Below are 19,295 nucleotides of genomic sequence, written 5' to 3' on the forward strand. Positions count from 1 at the left end.
TGTCGGTGCTGGCTGCAGCCCCCTCCAAGCCAATCTCCTCCTCCTTACTGTACCGTGCGAGTTTAGACTTTTAATGCTGTTGACTTCTCCTGGGTCATGCGAAGTTCAGCTCCAGTATCTCTGGATTTTGTATACTGTCCTTCATGTGTTTATTATGCTGAAGGATTAATGCTCCCTGCACAATCCGTCGCTGCTCAGATTGGAGCAAAGAGCAGAGCCTTCCCTGTGTAAACACTTGCAACAAATGGAAGAGTTCAAAGAGTTTCTCCACTCGAAATGCAATAAAGGCAACATCAGTGCTGTGGGCCCCCTCAACATTTTATCCACTAATGATGATGGAGCAGAAGAAAAACAAGAAAAGAAAAACAGGATAGAGATGCAGCCTCTCCTACCTTATTGGAGGCCATGTCACTGACAGAGCGGTAGGTCTGGATGGTCTCCAGCTGATCCAGACACCAGTCCAACTCCTCCATTGTCTCCATGGCCAGCTTCTGGTACGCCTCATCTGTCAACAAACAGCCGGCACAGAGAGACATACAGTCAGAGCAGACGGTGCACGTGGAGCTCGAGCGCTGCCCAGCCACTCCCAGGCAACATCCACCCACGGGTCCCACTCGGGGCGCCTCCTGCTGCTGCTGCTGCTGCTGCTGAGGAGGGGGAATGGCTAGTGGTGGCACCCGGCTGTAGCGCTCCTTCATCATGGGGAGGTGTAGCTGTGTCGGGTTGCTGTCAGTGGAGCAGAGGAAAGCTAGGACCTGACCTCGCTCCGTCACACACTCAAATTCACACTGTGCATGTGTGTGTGAAGCCCCCTCCGCCTCTCCCGAATCTGAGGCCCTCGGCTCATTTGCATAAAATAAGCCCCCCCCCCCACCATAGCAGGAAACCAGATACCACCCACCCCTTACTATTGCCACACACACAGCAACACTTTGCCCCATCTTACAGGAAGCCCACAAACACCTGTAAACCTACACACGCATTCTGCAACACACACACTTTGTAATGTCAAAACTTCTGCGTCAACAAAGAATTACTTGTGCTTTCTTAGAAACACGTACTGTAACGAGAAACACTGGTTCAGTGACATTATTTATTCGACGTAATCACCTCTGATTACTGACAACAGGCAGATTCGATAGATACTGATGTTCTTTTCTTTATTTAGAAATAGAGAGAGAACTTGGTAAAGAGCACATCCGTCTCTAATGAGTCCATAGAACTAAGAACAATTTGCTCCGGTGCAAAAATGATAACAGCTGTAGTAAAGATACGTGTGTCTGTTGTGTCGAGTATATGCAGGAGGCCCAACCACAGGATACAAATGTAGCTAAAATTACAAGAACTGGCTCAGGTCTTAATTTTACAGAACTGAGAAATATTTCTCATTTAAAACATCCAGGTGTCTTTATGCTATTGTGTGATTATTTGCTGTTTTGGCTTATTTTCTGTCTTTTCTTCATTGTAGCTTCATTTTGGTCAAGTTTCAGTATTGTATGTTATTATTACTGAGCTTTATCTTTGGATATTTCTGTTCCTTACAACTTGTAGTTGGATTCTAAAGGCAGGTTATCTAAAAAAAAAAAAAACTCACACACCAAGATTATACCATTTCTCAGTTAGAAACTGAAAACAGATTCAATGTTGAGATTCCAACTTTCTGACAGTCCCTCACCTAATTATTTGTGAAGCGCCACAAAACATAACCAAATCTGAGCTTCATATCATATTATTTCATCACAATCCCTTTATTCTGCATGTTTTGTTTAAAGTTGTCCAAAGATGAATCAGATTCAGTAAAGTGGGAAAAAAAAATCTGCTCTCAAAGTTGCAACTGTGAAGTCATTTATGACTCATCTGTGACAAAAATTCAGGGACTTTTCTGCTAAACTGGGCTGAACTGCAGATGGGAAATAAGTGTAGGGAACATTTGTAGGCATCTAGAAAAATACTGATTACATTTTTTAATTATACTAAAATAACTACATTTTTAAAAAATAGAGTTTATTTGGTATTTTTTTTATGACCTATGGCATTTTACTATGTTATACTGCTATGTACAATGGTTTGCAGGACTATATATTGCAGTGAAAAATAAACCCACAGTGAGTAAATATGTTACAGAGACAAAAAAACGCAAATAAATTGCTTAAGGTTTAGAAGTTTGATTTGAAAAATACTCATTTAGTTACTAAACTGTGCAGCAGTATGCCAACACAGCCAATAGAAACGATGCATCTTTGATGTTGAGGTGCTTTCAACAACCTGGAAGCTTCCCACTTTAAAGCATAGCACAAACCACATTCTGTCTGAAAGGGCCTTGACCCTCACCCCAACTTGTTGAGGCAGATTACTGCCCTTTCTGAACCTGGTTCTGCTGAAGGTTTCTTCCTGTTAAAAGGAAGTTTTGTTGGTGCCAAAGTGCTTCCTCAGACGGAATCTTTGGCTTTGTTGTATTTCTCTTTAAATAAGACTGAATTGAGCTGAATTTGAAAACATTTGGTGACAAAGAACAGCAGAAGGTCTTCACACTGACCATGAATGATTTGACTGCAAAAAGGCTTGATTGTCTCAGTAGTTCATTGTTCATCACTGAACTCTATTAGTAATTGTACCTTTTACACAAAAAGGAACCTCAAAGTAACTATAGTGTGCAAGTACAACATAGAAATTAAGCTACAAATAAATATCCTAGTAATACTGAATAACAGAAGGTGAGAAAACATTTCATCTCTTGCGCTAAAAGTAGCATGTTTAAGGCAAGATTTTTATAATATCAGGGTGAACTGAAGAGAAAACAAACATGTACCAACTTTAATATCTGACAGACAGATGACCCAAAGCAATCACAGCTTGACTTTGATGAGAGACTACAGAAAAGAAGGGACGCAGTGTGTTGTAAAAGGCTCTCAAACATTCTTCGTTCTTGCATGGTCTAAGAGTTCAGTATTCCAACCCTGTTCCTGTGGTTTAGCTGTTTTTCAGACAACTGCAACTGTACGTCAAGCTTGGAGTGAGTCCGTCTTGGAAAGCAAAAGGGGTGTGCGATGAGTTGGCTGGTGGGGTTGGACACACGCACACACACATATACCCACACACACACACACACACACACACACTGCGTCTGCTGCCCCTACATTGTGTATACTCCAGGTCTCCTAGCTGCAGAGCACAACATGGCAGCAGGGTGTGCTCTGCGGCGACCTTAGCGTGGCCACGTAGAATGTGTCCCCGGCTCTGATCTCCTCGCCATCAAAGCCAGCTCTGAGCCTGTTTGCTCTCCCAAACATGAGAGGCACCTGGCACCCTGCCCACAGCCTCCCCTCAGCCTGATGAGGCGAGAGGCTGAGAGACAGGGAGCGAGTGTGCGTCTGATGTTGAAGCGGTTTGCACTTATTTGAGATGTTGCTTTCCAGTATTTGCGACATCTTTGAGGTGGTGCTTGTTTTTGAAGAGCATAGATAGGTCCTTTTCTCTGCATTTTGTTATTTGAACTTTTAAACTCTGATAGAAAGCGAGAGACATGCTGGAAGTTTCAGCTTTGGATGCGTTTCACACCTCACTGATTACTGACCTGTGCAATTTTGACATCTGCTGCAAAAACTTACTAAGAACACTTCTCTGTCGGCTGTGCTGTTATAGTAAAAAGTAAGTGTAACCACACAGTTAATGGTCTGTAACTTATGAGTGGATGGTGAGGTTGGTTTTGTAATTCTGAACATAAATATGAAAGCAAATGCACAAGGGTTATTACACTGGAGCACCTTTTAGGGAAGTCTGAGGTTTCAGATTTAGAAATCCGTTTTTTTGCACCTTGAAAATGTGAGTTGGCAGCCTACTGGAGAATCTCTAGGACTTGACAGCATATGACACTCATTGGCTGCATAAGATATGACACTGAATTTTTCAATATCTTGTTTTATGTGCATTAAAAAAAAATCATCAGAGCTTATAGGTAAGAAACATCCAGTCACGAAGCTTGAAATTCTGCACTGCGTACTATAAGCAAAAGCTGAAGATTGAGCTTTTTTACAGCTGGATAATACATTTAGCTGTTAACGTTCAGATTCTAGGGTGATATTGGGTGATTTCAGTGACAATAGCTCAAGAGTTAAAGTTATGTAAAGTAGGAGTTTTTGTTCTGCCAGAAGTTTCACATCTTTCACTTATCCATAGTTGTTGCTTATGAGTCCAGAAATGCCACGATTCATCAGAAAAGTTAGTGAAGAAGACTGTAAGTATGTTTTCTGAGGAAGAAAATCCATTGAACACTTTGTTTGACATCAAGGATAGAAACATACAATATTGGTAAGTAGCTCTGAATGTATAAATGTGAACATATCTTTTGTTCATTTTACTTAAAGAAGACTTCCCTGGGCATCTGGCTGCATATAAAATTTGCAATAGTTACCAAAGCCTATGGATGCCGTAGTATTTACAGCTACTCATCATACCAAACTGAAGATCTTTTTACTTTATTACAGTTTAGGGTGTTGGTATGCTGACATGAAGAACAAAGGTGCTCTCACGAAGAAACAATACAGATGAAAGAGTTCTGGACGGTTGTCAAAGTGAAGCTGCATCAGAACGAAACTTGACTGCAAGTCAAGCGCTTAACCACTTTCAGGGTTTTGATTTCAAAACTCAAAACTGGATCGTAAAATCTAGTTCAGTGAGTCAGGACCTCAAACTGGTCACAAGGCCAACGTCTTGCGGGTCCCCACACACTAAATCCAGTTTGTAGGTAAGTGCCAGATACACTTAACTGTAACGCTTGTATAACAGTTTTACTCTGATCCCTGACCTGCTGGCACACAACACCAGCAGTCCTCCCACCACCTATCAAGTTAAAAACAAAGATTTATACACACTGTAGCATGTGACATGTACATGGGAGTAGTTTACAATAATAATAAAGTAGCTACAGCAACTATTAAAAATAAAGACAGTGCTTTATAATGCAACTATAAATCAGATCAATTAACTAAAATCAATGCAAGGTCTGAACTGGCTCCTGAATCAGTACAAATGGTGGTTAAATGATGGCACCATCTGTAACAGTGCGCTAAAAAGTCAATTAAAATGAACTATTTTTTGCTGTATTTTGGGGTAGCGGCAGTTCTACTTTGAAAGAAAAATGTGGGATTTATATGAGAAAATGTAAAAAATAAAACATTGAAGTCACTTTTATCCTTTACACATCAACACTGTCAAACGGTGAGACTCTGTGTTGGAGTTGAGGTAAGATCATGCAAATTACATCTGTAGCAGAACTACTCCCATGTACAAATTTCATGCAAATTCCAGAGGTGGATTACGTGTATATTGTTGGACTTTGACCTGCAACACTTCAAAATGGTACATTTTTCTGCCTATAAAAGCAAAAGGTATTTAGCAATCAGTCCCAGCTGATGAGCAACAAATGCTTTGATATTCTCGGTTCTTTTAACAGTCTGAACCCAGAGTGCAATGTAAAGTCCTGCACCTGTATGGGAACAGCAAAAACCTTAAGTAAAAGGAGAAAGACACCAAAACGCATTTTGTGTGGTATCACAAATATGAAATGCTAGAAGTCATAGAAAATGAGAAAAAAAAAAAAACCTAAGGTTGAATTTGTTTTGGTTTTTTCAAAAATGTACAACATTTTTTCAAGTGCTCACAGGTGTTCCCAAAAGTGAGAGGAAAAATGGGGGCTCAACATTCTCTAGAGATTTTACTAGTTAAATGTTTAGTTTCCATACTTGTGTCCTGTCTGCTCTGTTTAAACACAGCCTGCAGTTCAGCCCAGTTTAGCTGGGGCGGGTCTCAGTTTTTGTCACATGACTATTGGTCGTGGCAAAACCACTCACCGCTTCTCAGTGCATAGAATTTTTTGTCTTTTGCAGAATTGATTTAGTGCAAATCCTAGATTTTTGGAGATTCTGTTCAATGACAAATGTGAGAAGTTATCCTTTTAAGTTTGTAATTAGTTATTGTTCATGACAGTACCGCAAGTCACACATTATTTCAGGAACTGAAAGTTGAAAATCCAATCATTCTTTCAATTTTCACAGTTTCTGCCTCTAAAAAATGGTGGAATTCTAATGATTTGTCATTTTTTTTCTAAAGTTAATAAGCCTCCCAAACCAGCTGACAGGTTTAGGGGTTCAAAGAGTTAAGAAGAGAAGCATGCGCTGTGCGCTCGCTGCCTATCAGCAGTTACTTTAGCTACAGCAGCCGGTAATGGCCTCAGACGAACTAAAGGAAACAGCATTCAAAAGCCAAATGTCTAACAACATGCACACACACACACACACACACACTAAAGCTACAAGAGGGGATTTCCACCGCCTCCACCCCGACACAAGGACCTTTCTGATCAGCGCTCAGACCTACAGTGTGTCCCACAGGGGCAGACAGGAAAGCACACAGATGCACATGTACAGTCCAGACACACACATCACAACATATGCATCTGCTCAAACGTCTTAAACGACTGCACTCCCACTCAGACACACACACACACACATGGACTTTCCAGCTGAGAGAGCCCGAGCCAATGGGCTGCAGAGGCAGAGAGGGTGAGGAGGGATATGAGGTCAGCGCTGTCTGTCTCTGTTTCACTTCAATATGCAGTTCATTTAGCCTCAGCAGCACATTTCCTACATGGACAAGCACGCTTGCACACACTTGATACCTGCAAACCTTCAGTAATGTCGTTGAAAAATATGAAGAGCTGACGAAAAAAGAACAGCAGTCACACCATTTAACAGGAGAAAATGCACAGACTTGACATGAGTGGATAGGAGAGCTGAAAAAGCTGACATTACAGGTAATGAAATCAAAAAAGGAACACAAAACGTGACCTTAACAATGCTGCGTTATCCATCTTATGTCCAATCATTACTCACTGACTGTTTTTCCTTCATGGTTTCACATCCATCCATTTAATTCCTAAAAGATTCAAATTTTTATTCAGTATTGATTATTTATATATATTTAATATTCCAGTGAGTTCTGTTCAAGTGTCTTTTCTGTTTTTCTGAATTATCTAACTTAAAAAAAAAAACACAGAATTTTGTTTACGCAATGACCCAGAAGTATATACAAAATGTGTTTCTTGCAGCAGGTGTGCACACACACACACACAAAACAGGTTATTTCAGGACTATTGTGCCCACAGGACTTTAGACCAGAGCGGTTGAAGTTGTCTGTGTGCGACTATTTATGTGTGTGTGAATTAGAGACAGCTGCATCTGTCATCCTCTTCAGAGGACAGAGACACTTTCCTGATGCAGCAGAGCAGGAGGCCTGCTGCATTATCATTATCAGTAGCCAAAATCTATATGGTGGTGTCATGGTTTAGTCATGAGTGGAAGTGATCTCAGGCATCGACACATACACACATATGGCTCAGTAAGTAGAATGGCTGTCTTGCAACCAGAGGGTTGCCGGTTCGATCCTTGGCCCGGAGAACTCATGTCGGACAACAGACACCGAACCCCTAATCGTGGCCTTGCATGGCAGCTTCCGTCATCAGTGTGTGAATGCGACGTATAATGTAAAGCGCTTTGGGTATCTTTCAGGTATAGTAAAGCCAGACACACACTCAGTCAGGATAGGAGGGTCCGCAGGGGTCTTCTTTCCCCCCCCTCTGATACCAAGTTCTGCTTTGAATTTATTGACCAAACATTCATCCTGTGGGCATCCAGGTTGTGAAGGGTGACACATTTCCAGAGAACCGGCCTAAACAGACCACACACGCAATAGAGAAACCAAACTTTGACGTTGGGTGAGTCCTTCATGAACGAGAGAGAGATTCTTCAGTCGAGTCTTCTGCTTTACAAGAAACAGAGAATGAGCTGATCTGAAACCTTCCGTGTGGTTACACAACACTTCCTAACAAAGACCAGAGATGGTGAGGCAAGGGGCAGCTCTGCTCTTCCACTTCTTACCAGCTGAATCATGACCTGCGCAGATCGGTAACCGACAAGGATTTTGTAAACGATTGATGATTGAAGCCAAGCTGTAAGCCGGGATTCTGAGAAGTGACAAAATGACATCATGCATCTGGGCTTCGTTAGAGCTCATTTATCTGATTTATAAGGAGACAAATAATGTCTCAATAGATGATATCAGGATTGTGGTTGTGAATTACAAACAGCAGGGAGAGAAGTAATGGCTGGACTTGGTGTCGCAACGGAGTAAAATGGGGTTTTAATGGAGCCATAAAGGGTAAATTTATTGCTCGGGGACAGCGTTGGTAAAACACATGGTGCCTTTTTCATGTGGTGACCCTCCAGAAGCAGCACTGTGACACATTTAGGATGCTGAATCACAGACAAAGAATTCTGATATGTTGTAATAGTAAATGTTTTCATACTTGCCTCTGTTGTGTCAAAGCTACTGGTTTGTATATTTGCTTTCTGTCACTAAGCGCACAGACAGAAGTTGGAGATAAAATGCTGTATTTCTGCTGCAGCTACTTGCAGAAGTCTGAAAAAAAAAATCAATGGTACATGATTCCATTTATATTAACATTTTAGCACTGCTGTCTGTTTTAGTGTGCAAGATTGATTTAATATCGAAATGACTGAAATAAAAGAAATATTAAACTCACTATTTCCTCCATTATTTTCAATGTGAACCCAAAAAGTGAAACTATTCCTTTAAATTAATGTTTAACCCTCTTACCCCTCTAAGTAGTTTCTGCCAGATTTTGGCTTTTTTACTCACTGGGGGCTCATTTTTACAGTAATATGAAGTCAGCACAACCATGAATAGAAGGAGAGATAACTCAAAATTGTATTTGGTACAGTATAACCAATTGAAAAACTAACAAAAACTAACTGGAATTTTCCAAGTGCTCACAGATGTTAATGAGCAAAACTGTGCATATTTCAGATATCTTACTACTTGCGTTTTTAAATCCGTTTCTATGCTTATAGAATTGCATAGACTTTGATCAAATATCACAGTTTCAAGCTTAGATATCGTTTGTTTTCTGACTCAGTGACATACCACAGATCTGGAAATTCTTTCTGTTTTTACAATTCCTGGTTGTAACAATAAATGGTGTTATTTTGCCTTTTAAACCCACTAGCTGGTTTCGGGGTTCGGAAGGTTAATAAAAAACATCTGAAAGTGGACACTGAATGAAATTGCTATGGCAAGAAGTATGTTTTTTATGAGCACACAACAGGAAACATTGGGCTGGCTGCGGTCTCATTGTTAAAATTGTTTCTAGCGTACCAAAGAGGGCACATAGTACATAGCAGATTCACACTCATGTGACTCCTCGTCTTACTTGAGGCCCTTCTGCTCGCATTTATACTGACATAAAGTCAGCTCAAAGCGTCTAACAAAATGTACTTTGACTGTGTCACATGTAACCACCCTGTGCGTGTGTGTTTGTGTGTGGAAGTGTTGGACCCACTTTATTGTTGTTGCTGGCTCTTCTCGCCCTCTCTCTTTGGACAGTGTTCCCTGTCCTCCCCGTAACATACACATTCCTGTCTGATTTACTATAGAACTCAGTGGGAAAGCAACATGGAAAACTATAAATCCGATCAGCATGCAAAGACCCCCAAAGGGTTGACGGCGATACCAGATCCCTCACCGAGTCACTGGAATAACAGCAGAGAGGCTCTGCTGAGTTAATCAAACTGTCTAAATCCAGGTGGGATGAGAATACTGAATGTCTGTAGTTGGGGGAATGTTTTGTAAAGGGTTTGTGACTTAACTCTATTTAGACAAGTTTGTTTCATTTTGGAAAAACTGGGTGATTTTACAGTTCTACTCCCTCAGTGATTTTTCTCCCACGATGTTCATTTCTGCTCCAAATAATGGGTATTGGCATACTTGTTTTCCCTCTATTAATTTAGGGTTTATTCATTGTAGTATGTCTTTTTGTACACACAGTAATTGAATCTAAAGGTTAATTACATTTTTCACTCAGTTCAGTCGATTGTTTTCACATCTGATTACCAGCTGAGTTTGTAGAATTATATATATATTTTTAAAAACACTGAAGAAAAAAAAAAGCCTGTTAAATGCTTTTTGCAGTCAAAGGTGAGAACTTTAAATGTTTTGATTTGTCTACAATATAATATACATGCTCTATGGAAACAGCATATTCTTTGACCTTATATGCACGATGTAATTGTCAGCCTCAGTCATGATCACAGTAGAACCGGTGTGATTGTGAAATGTCATGCACCTTAGGGAGTTTCACACTACTGTTTTCCTGCTACCTGTCAAGGTCCCTTTAAATCACTCAAATGCACTTTAAAACACGGTGCCTTGAAAGGTGTAAATATTATATGTTGAATATTAATTACATTTAGTATTTCTATAGATTTTGAAATTAGAAATGTTTTTCATAGTATTGTACAGCAAGTTTTCAGAGTGTATGCTAACCTTTAATGTTAATTTTACTAACCTGCCTGTCTTGTCTTTTTGTTATTTATGCTCTTGTATATAAGCTGCTGAACACTTGAGTTTCCCTCAGGGTTAGTAAAGTATCTATCTATCTGCAGCTAATGGTTATTTTAAATTCTGATTCAGCTCTGTAGAATTATTACAATTTTCTGCAGTCAAAACCCCAAAGATATATTGTTTTTAAATAAATAAAACACTAAAATGCACAGTCCTGAAATCCCAAAATGGCTGCAATCATTGTATTGCATGACATATACTTTAGTACACAGTCCAAATGGGTCTTTCATCCAAACAGTCACACAGAAGCTTAGATGCTAAAACTTCTACCATCTTCTGCTTATCTTGTTTACGTAACAGTTTTTTTTTTTTTTTTTTACCTCCAAGTCATGCTTTGCACATCAGACTGTAGCACATACACACGATTCACACATGTGCTCGCTGTTCGCACACCGAGAGATTTATGCATGTGGGAAGTGAATGTGAGGAGCATATTGTGAGGAGTGAACAGAGCTCAGATGCAGTCTGACACCACAGGGTCTGATGCTCACTGAGGCCTGAGGGCTCTGTTTCAGAGTCTAACATTCAGTATTCACTGATATCTGACAGGTTGTCAGGTTCTGATGTAAAAAAAATTCACAGCTTTGTTGCTGCATTGCTGTTTTTCTCCCTGATAAAACTGATGGACGTCAGTGAGCCTGTTCGTTCGAACTGTCTGCTCAGAGGACTTGTGAGTAAAACACTGTGTTGTCCTTGAGCTGCACTCTGCCTCACGCTCTCCATCTGGTTTGACTCTCGTGAACTCTTAAATGTTCCTTTCCTCCCTTTTCGCGCCGTCTCACCAGTGTCTCACTCCTTCTCTCAACTTATAGACCCTCAAACGTGTATACACACAAACACACTAACAGACCAGACTTTGTCTGTGTTACCTGAGATGAACTCCCACACTGGGAGCAACAGCACTGACTGGACTGAATGGGCCTCATTGTCATGCTGACTGGCATTTGCCCCTCGGGTTGATTAGCATGGATCAGAGGAGCCATGAACCCCACTTAGCCAAACTTCTGTCACTGTCGACGGTGCTTTCTTTTCCTTTTAAGTTTCAAAGTAGCGTCTGGAGTCAGAATTACAGAGGGTTACTCTTGGTGCAGTGGCAGATCTGACATTAGGGTTAAATTGTCAGATTTCTGGCTTTCAGAGTCAGTATGCTGCTGCTGCTGGTGGACCTGACGCAGCTTCTTTTTAGCCAGAGGAAAATCCATCTGTCCATTAGCTATACGCCGCTTAATCCTCTGTAGGTTCAGGTCGACAGTCTGTTGGAGGGCTACACATGGAGACAAACAAACAAGCACACTCACATTCACACCTACAGACAATTTAGAATCGTCAAGTAACATGCAAACTGCACACAGAAGGATCCCAGGTCAGAGGAAAATCCATCCATCCATCCATCCATTCTCTATACACCGCTTTATCCTCACTAGGGTCATGGGGGGTGCTGGAGCCTATCTCAGCTGACTCGTCGAAGGCAAGGGACACCCTGGACAGGTCGCCAGTCTGTCACAGGACTACATATACAGACAAACAATCACTCTCACATTCACACCTACGGACAATTTAGAGTCATCAATTAACCTCAGCATGTTTTTGGACTGTGGGAGGAAGCCAGAGAACCCACTGAGATCCCATGCTGCACAGGGAGAACATGCAAACTGCACAAAGAAGGATCCCAGGTCAGAGGAAAATGCTTCTTTAAATTCAAATTCAGTTCATGAATTTAAATGAAAAGAACAGCAACTTGTAATACATTGTTTTTTGGTGTTTCTGCATATACACAGATCAAATGAAAAAAGGAAATCAATAAATAATTAATTTGCTGGTTGCCATGCAATGCTCTGCTCAGAAATCTCGAGTTCGTACATTTAAGTCCCACCCACCTACATGCTCTTACACTACCTGATGGAGGAACAATCCACTTTTCCACATTACAAAAGCTGTTGATCCAGCTTCTAAACGTCCCAAAACTCCCCAGATCCCAATCTAATCAAGCATCTGCAGGATGCACTGAAACAAGGCTAACGTGGAGGCCTCACCTTGCAACCCACAAAACCAAAAGAGCCACAGCCAGTGGAGGTCCCGTATACATGCCCTGACAGGTCTGAGCTGTTCTGGTGCCATAAGGAGAATCTATACAGTATTAGGTAGGTGGCATTATTGTTGTGGCTAATTCATGTAGATTGGTCAGTCTGGGTAATGTATCCGTAATTCATTGTGTATCATAATGTGTAAAAGTGACTTTTGCTAAATTTGAATCATTCACATTGCTTTAAATAAAACAAACCATATATTTATGTGATCCAACCTTTTTTTTTGCAGGTGGATTCAGTTCTGTTTTATACCTGGAAAGTGCGGAAGGTGAATCACATTCTATGAGTTTTCTAAACCAGGACTCATATCACTTTCACAGGTCTTATTTCAAATAATGAGGAAGTAAAATAACTTGGTGAGCCGATATGTACCATACCTGGACGGGTTCACTTCATGCGTCCTGCTTCTTTTGTTTCTGAGCTTTGATATCTGAAAAGCTTTTTACTGCCAAGCGAGAAATCATTTCGGTCCCCAGACTTTCCCAGCATTGGTTGAACTGTTGTCAAGAAAATCATAACTGTCCTATTAACATTATCCTGACCGTATTTAGTGTGCTGGCCTTGAAATGGAGCCAGGCCTGGCTGGTCCAGGTCTGACTGGAGCAGACTTGATGAGCAGGACAGGAAAAGCACCAGAGGGGTTCTGTGACAAAGAGGTTTGCGTGCAATGAAGGATCAGTGTCTCTAGTAACATACGAATCCCAGCTGAAACAAACCCCACATGATCCCAAGCAGCATGTCTCCTCATGATGGCTACGCATGGTGTGTGTGTCCAAGTCCAAGTGTGTGTGAGTGTGTGTGTGTGCCTTGCAGACCGCAGAAGAAAATCAAATTGAGCCAATAAAGACTATTGGCACTGGTGAGCATGCATGACAAGATTGATTGTGTTTGTCCATACTGGCTAAATGAAACTTCCTGATTGAATCAAGATTAAATACAAGTTCCCCACAAGTAACAGCTAAATAGGCATGTGGCATTCATGGCCCAGCGGCGGTTTCAGAAAAGAAAGATATCTGGATCGTGGCCCTGCCAAAAAAAAATGAGCCAAGTTACCACAGAGTAATGATAACCAAAGCCTGATCTGGCTGTTTTGTGTCTTTGTTGATAATATTCTGGAGAAGTTTTATCGAAGGAGGCTGCTTTATCGTTGACTTGATTTTGAAAAGGCAGTTTTCCGTGCTGTTCCACAAAGAGGACGCCGTGGTGGTGGTGTTTTTCAGGGGTGGTGGGGGAGTCCAAAAGCTTCCCAAATACCCAAACAAAAGGGCCTGTCTGTGAAGCAGAAAGCGTTTGAATCCATCTGCACCGAGCTGAACAGGCCTGCTGGCAAGGGAATACTTCAGGGGAAGGGCAGCCGTCTACTTTATGACTGTGCTGACGTCAATGGCATAATTCAAATAGTTGCAGAGTGCATGCTTCCAGCTTTCTGAACCTGCTCTCTCTCTCTGTGGCAGGCCGCAGCTAAAACCCGGCGTGGAATTGGACTGCAGTAAAACAAAATAATAAAACAACAACTGGAGTGGAGTCGGGTCAGGCTGAAATAGCACAAAACCACAAGGTATTCATTTGCTCGGCCCTCAGTCGTCACAAAACCAAGTGACAGGTTGACACACCTCTGGAAATTCATTGTACATTTGCTTATAGTGAGTAAAATATTACTTTCGGGCAGACCTTTAAACCTTTAACTGCTTCGAGGGGGAAAAAATCCTTTTTGCAACAACTGCACTGCAGTTTTTATGGGTGAAACAGGAAGAAGAAACCCATACTGAAATTGATTAAACCATTTTCTACGAAGACGTATTCTCTTTTACTGAAAGAGGGAAGTGACACAGATTTTGTGTGAAATGGTGTGCGTATACGATGTACTGCAGAATTACACATGTTTTAAGGCAAAACACTTTAAGTGTCAACGGTGTGTCACCTTTACTCAGTTCCAGTGAAACCATGTGTGGTTTCAGCTCTCAGATATGAAGATGAGCTTAAAATGAATGATCTAAAGGTGTCATTTAGGGCATTAAGAAATGGAATATATTCCCCTTTGCAAGACCTTTTGTTGATGAAGTGATGAATTGATTAACTAATAAAATAAATGACACATTCATGTGTAATATAAAACAACCCTTCTTTGCAGCCCCTATATGTTTAGTAAGATTAAACAAATAGAAGTTTCATTTTTAAGAACAACCTCAAGATTAACGTACAGGCAAAAACAAGCTTGCTTTACATATCATCAGGATTCATCTGAAAAATATATGTATTTTATGACGATTTGATACATATCCAGCCCTGTGTGGTCAGACCTATTTAACTACACTTCTGCTCTATGTGAAGACTCAGACTCACTGGATTGAGGCTGCAGGTATAAGTCTGCCTCTGACTACGCATGTCACACTTCTTGCTCTACCTACTGCTGCTATCTGCATGTCAGGATTTTCTAAACTGTCTCCACTGCGAGAAATGACAACCTCCAAGCAGCAGCCTACCACACTGAAAATTTGAAGTTTTGCTGACAGTTTGGATCATGCAGAAAGGCTGCACTGCTGGGTTTTATTTCCTGTGAATTAGCAATTTAATCACAGTTCTCGCCTCCCTGCTTGCAAATGACTGTGATTGGACCACTCTGTTCTGCAGAAAGGGTCGGCTATGCAAGACTAGTGCTCTCTTGACACCAGATGTGGAAGGATTGTTTTCCACAGTTTGAATGGCATCGTGACTTACATTGTGGAATAAGCCAGGATGACATAATTGGACGGAGCCTTGGATGACTAGACACAGGCTGACCAACACTCCAGAGTTTGGTTTGCTCTCACAAGAGTGAGAAAAATTAAACTTGTCAGAGAGTTTTATACCTGGAGCTTCAGTAACTTTCTGGCTGGAGCGGTTATGTCAATGACGAATCCAGCAAGAGGCCTTTGTTGCATGTCTCCTTATGTTTCTTCTGCTTTTTTTTGCCCACAGCACTGTATACTATTAATTATAAAAATGGGAAGAAGAGGAACAAACTGTAACACTAACGTCATGCTGTGAAATACAGGCTCAAAGTTCATTTTTTGCCTGGTAAATCTAATAAATAACTGCATTTAATATTATCACAGAAAGAGTTTTAGTTTGAAATGCTGAGCACATTCTGGAGCAACTGCAGTTGTTCCGAACTATGTTGTTGAAAAAGTGAAGGAAAGGAGATGAATTAAATCAGAGACTGCTCCAAGATCTGGTTTGTATAAAAGTCTGAACTCTGAACTGACACTGGTGAACTTTACTTTTCTTTTGGCCTTAAGCTAAATCAACCAATCTAACAGAGAAGATGGAAAATGCATCAGGGCCAAGACAGTTGTCTCATTTCAAATGAAATATTACCATAAACCAGAATGAAAAATAATCCAGTTATTGAAATGAGGTTTGAGCTGCTGTCCTGCCCTTATATGTTTGTATCATTGTCATCAGAGTGAACAGAGAACTGAAAAAACAGCCAAACCAGCAAGCAAACGTGAAGTAAAATCACTGATATCGTCCTCTTGACTCAACCTTACCAGGCCACTACATCGGAAAGCATAAACACACACACACACACACACACACACACACCTCCGCTCAAGCGAGTAGGTCTTTTCCCAAAACTGAGCTCTGGATCCCCCCTTGGCTGGGAGCTGCAGGATCCGGTGCCAGCGGGTATAGAGTGCTTTGAGTAGGGTAAATATTTGGCACACAGCTTGTTTATGACACTGGAGACTTGTAAAGCAGGGAGCAAGCCTGTCATCTCTGGCCACATTTCAACACTGGGATTACTTTCAATTAAACCATGAGCTCACTATGACTACAATGGAAGCTTATGTGTGACTTTTGATAATTGTCAGGCCACGGAGAGACTCAAAGCTGTTACTTAAGGTTGGTTTTTGAGAATTTGTTCCTTCTTGTTCAGTAAACACTAGCAGATCGGAAAGTCGTGCCAGATGTCAGTCACTCTCTATGGAAAGCTTCAACCCTTTTTTCCCCTCGCAGGGCACCTGACTGACACTGGAGAGTGAGAGGGCAGGGGGACGGGGAAATGTGGCCTAATACTGGACGAGGCATGGTAGTTAGCCGCCACATTTCTGTATCTTATCTGAGACACCATAACTGTCGACACACCAAAATGCAAGCCTGTTTGTAGCAACATGTAAAATGTAGACACACATTTGGAGACACTGTTGATTTTAAAGTATAATTTTGGCCAGCAAACACAAACAGTGAGTTAGACAAGCCAACTGTTTATCGTTCACCATCGGCTTTTGTATTCTCTTCCACTTTTATGTCATTAATATATATATATATATATATATATATATATATACACACACACACACACACACACACACACACACACACACACACGCTTATACATTACTTGGTTTGACTGAAATGTTCTAGGATCACAGCTAATAAACACAATCTAATTAGGATTCTCTAAGTATTCAACAAATTTAGATTCTGAATTTCTAAATTAAAATGATTTGCACCAAAGAAACCAGTTGTTTTATTGGGGTTAGTATCTATCTATCTATCTCTCTCTCTCTCTCTCTCTCTCTCTATAATGTTGCAAATATTCTCTTCTGTAGCATAACTACATTTAATAACTAGAAAAGCACTCAGAGTGCAGTACTCCACCAAGGCTGCTCAACTGTTTTATCATTTCAGACGGCTGAATTTTTTCAAAAATTCGTGGATTCAGACTATATACCGCATCACTGCCAAAATCTAATCATGTGGTCCTTGTGTCATTTCTGACCTTCCCTGAAAATTTCATCCAAATCCGTTAATCTTTTTCTTGAATAATGCTGTTAACAGACAAACGGACAGACAGACAGACAATGCGGATCACACAACTCCACCAAGGCTACAACTCCTTGGCAGAGTAACAATGCAGATTCAATTCATTCAACATTCACAAGAAAAATCCAAAAGAATTAAATGAATGTTAGATGAACTTAATTTGATATTTCCCACTGATTGTAAACTGCAGAAATCTCACCAACACTAAAAAAAACATCCCAAAAGGTATATAGGTATGAACTGAATAAACGGAAGTCAGCTGTCAAGTTCAATACACCATCAGGGAAACTCTTACTACTGGAAATTAAGCAACAGCTCCTATTGCTACAGAAACCTTCTGTTGACTCTGTTAAATGCTTTTGATTGGATCATGCTACACATGTTTCCTAGCAACCAATTTACACATTATGGAAGTTGTCACTTGCCAAGACAGTTTTAATGCTGCAGCCTGATTGAATAAATTACTAATCTGAAGCTGGTGAAACCCAGTCCAGGTGTCAGTCTTATGTAACATGAGGTTTATGTCATGGCGTCATAAACGCACCAGGAGACGCACATATTTGTATTGTGTGAATTTACAGTAGCCAAACACCGTACGCCCTTTCATTTATCGACTCATCTGATAAATAAACAGATACTGACTGAAGTGCAGACAAACAAGTTAGGCAAACATCAGACCGACATGTTTTCACAGTCCCTAATATGGCTCACATCAATTTATTGACCACAGAATCAACTATCAAAAATGATAAAAGCCATAACCACCAGTGATAGCAACACTAACAGACAGGTTCAAATGACGAAGAAAGTATCGCGGCAGCGTTGACATATCAGCGTCTCTTTCCATCACACTGTGGTAATGAGCTGAGCTCTTATGCAACAAATTTCCAGTGTACAAACAGGCACACTCATCCCTCCCTACCTTTCTCTCCCTCCACCTCTGACGCTCTGAGCAACAGCCAACTCATCAATCACCCACTACAAAGAAAAGACAAAGAACCGAATTCTTGGAAAGGAGCAAAAGACAGGAAAGTGCTTCATTTTAAGACACTTGTGTAACCCTTAGCAGGTTAATATCAGGCCTGAGCTGTCAGGATAAAGAAGAGAAATGGATAGAAACGGTTCTGAAATTACAACAGCAGACGTAATAAATAAGTTTCATCCACCCTAAAATTCTTTCAGTATTATTTTTTCTGATGGGTGTGGTGTCATTCCTCTGCATTTGCAAGAACACACCTTCCACCAAACAGATGAGCCTCTGTTAGGATGCATGGAAACCATTCACTCTACACATCTGTCCCCTCTCTACCTTCAGGGCTGAAGTGTTTTAACAGAGTCTCTCCTTTAGTGCTTCAAGATAAGTCCATTAATCAACATGTCAACTGACAAATTTGTGTGTAGCTAAGTTTTTAGGCAAAAAAAGGCCAAAATCTTTACAGCTTATTCGCTATGAAGATTTGATCGTTTTTTGGTTTCATGTAAACCACAGAAAACCACATCAGGTGACATAATTTGTGTAAAAATGTAGTTTTTTTTTTTGTTGTTTTGTTTTAGAAAACTGCAGGTAGCTCTTCTGCTGCTGCTCTATTGTACAACAGTGTTGAAGAGTGTGAAACTGACCCACAGAGCCACAATTGTACTATAATTATTCTTCGACAAGATGACATAACAGAAACAATGGCAGCAGTGAAAGCATCTAGTTTTGGGAACAATTAGGACACTGAAATTGGTCTTTCAGTCATAGATAAGTTAAATATTTAGAAAAGAGACACCGCTGAAATGTTGACCTACTCAAGTGTTAGGTTACATTATGTCAGTTCCCAACACATACAGTAGTCAGCAGCCACAGCTGAATTATTAAGATTAATGGTTAAGTTAATGTGTCTGTAAACACTGCAGACGTCTATGCAAATATCACACAGT

At 40.7% G+C, this 19,295-nt stretch overlaps 1 protein-coding gene across 3 annotated transcripts in view; it reads right to left on the reverse strand.

Annotated features, from left to right (window-relative positions):
• pde4ba (phosphodiesterase 4B, cAMP-specific a) overlaps positions 1-19,295 on the reverse strand; it is a 219,614-nt gene that overhangs the window by 20,965 nt on the left and 179,354 nt on the right. For all 3 annotated transcript variants that reach the window (XM_022199765.2, XM_022199766.2, XM_022199767.2), the window contains one exon: positions 393-505. In XM_022199765.2, the coding sequence (XP_022055457.1) occupies positions 393-505 (113 nt within the window). The remainder of the gene's footprint in view (positions 1-392; positions 506-19,295) is intronic.

The sequence above is a fragment of the Acanthochromis polyacanthus genome, chromosome 4 (genome assembly GCF_021347895.1).
Source record: "Acanthochromis polyacanthus isolate Apoly-LR-REF ecotype Palm Island chromosome 4, KAUST_Apoly_ChrSc, whole genome shotgun sequence".
NCBI classification, from domain to species: domain Eukaryota; kingdom Metazoa; phylum Chordata; class Actinopteri; family Pomacentridae; genus Acanthochromis; species Acanthochromis polyacanthus.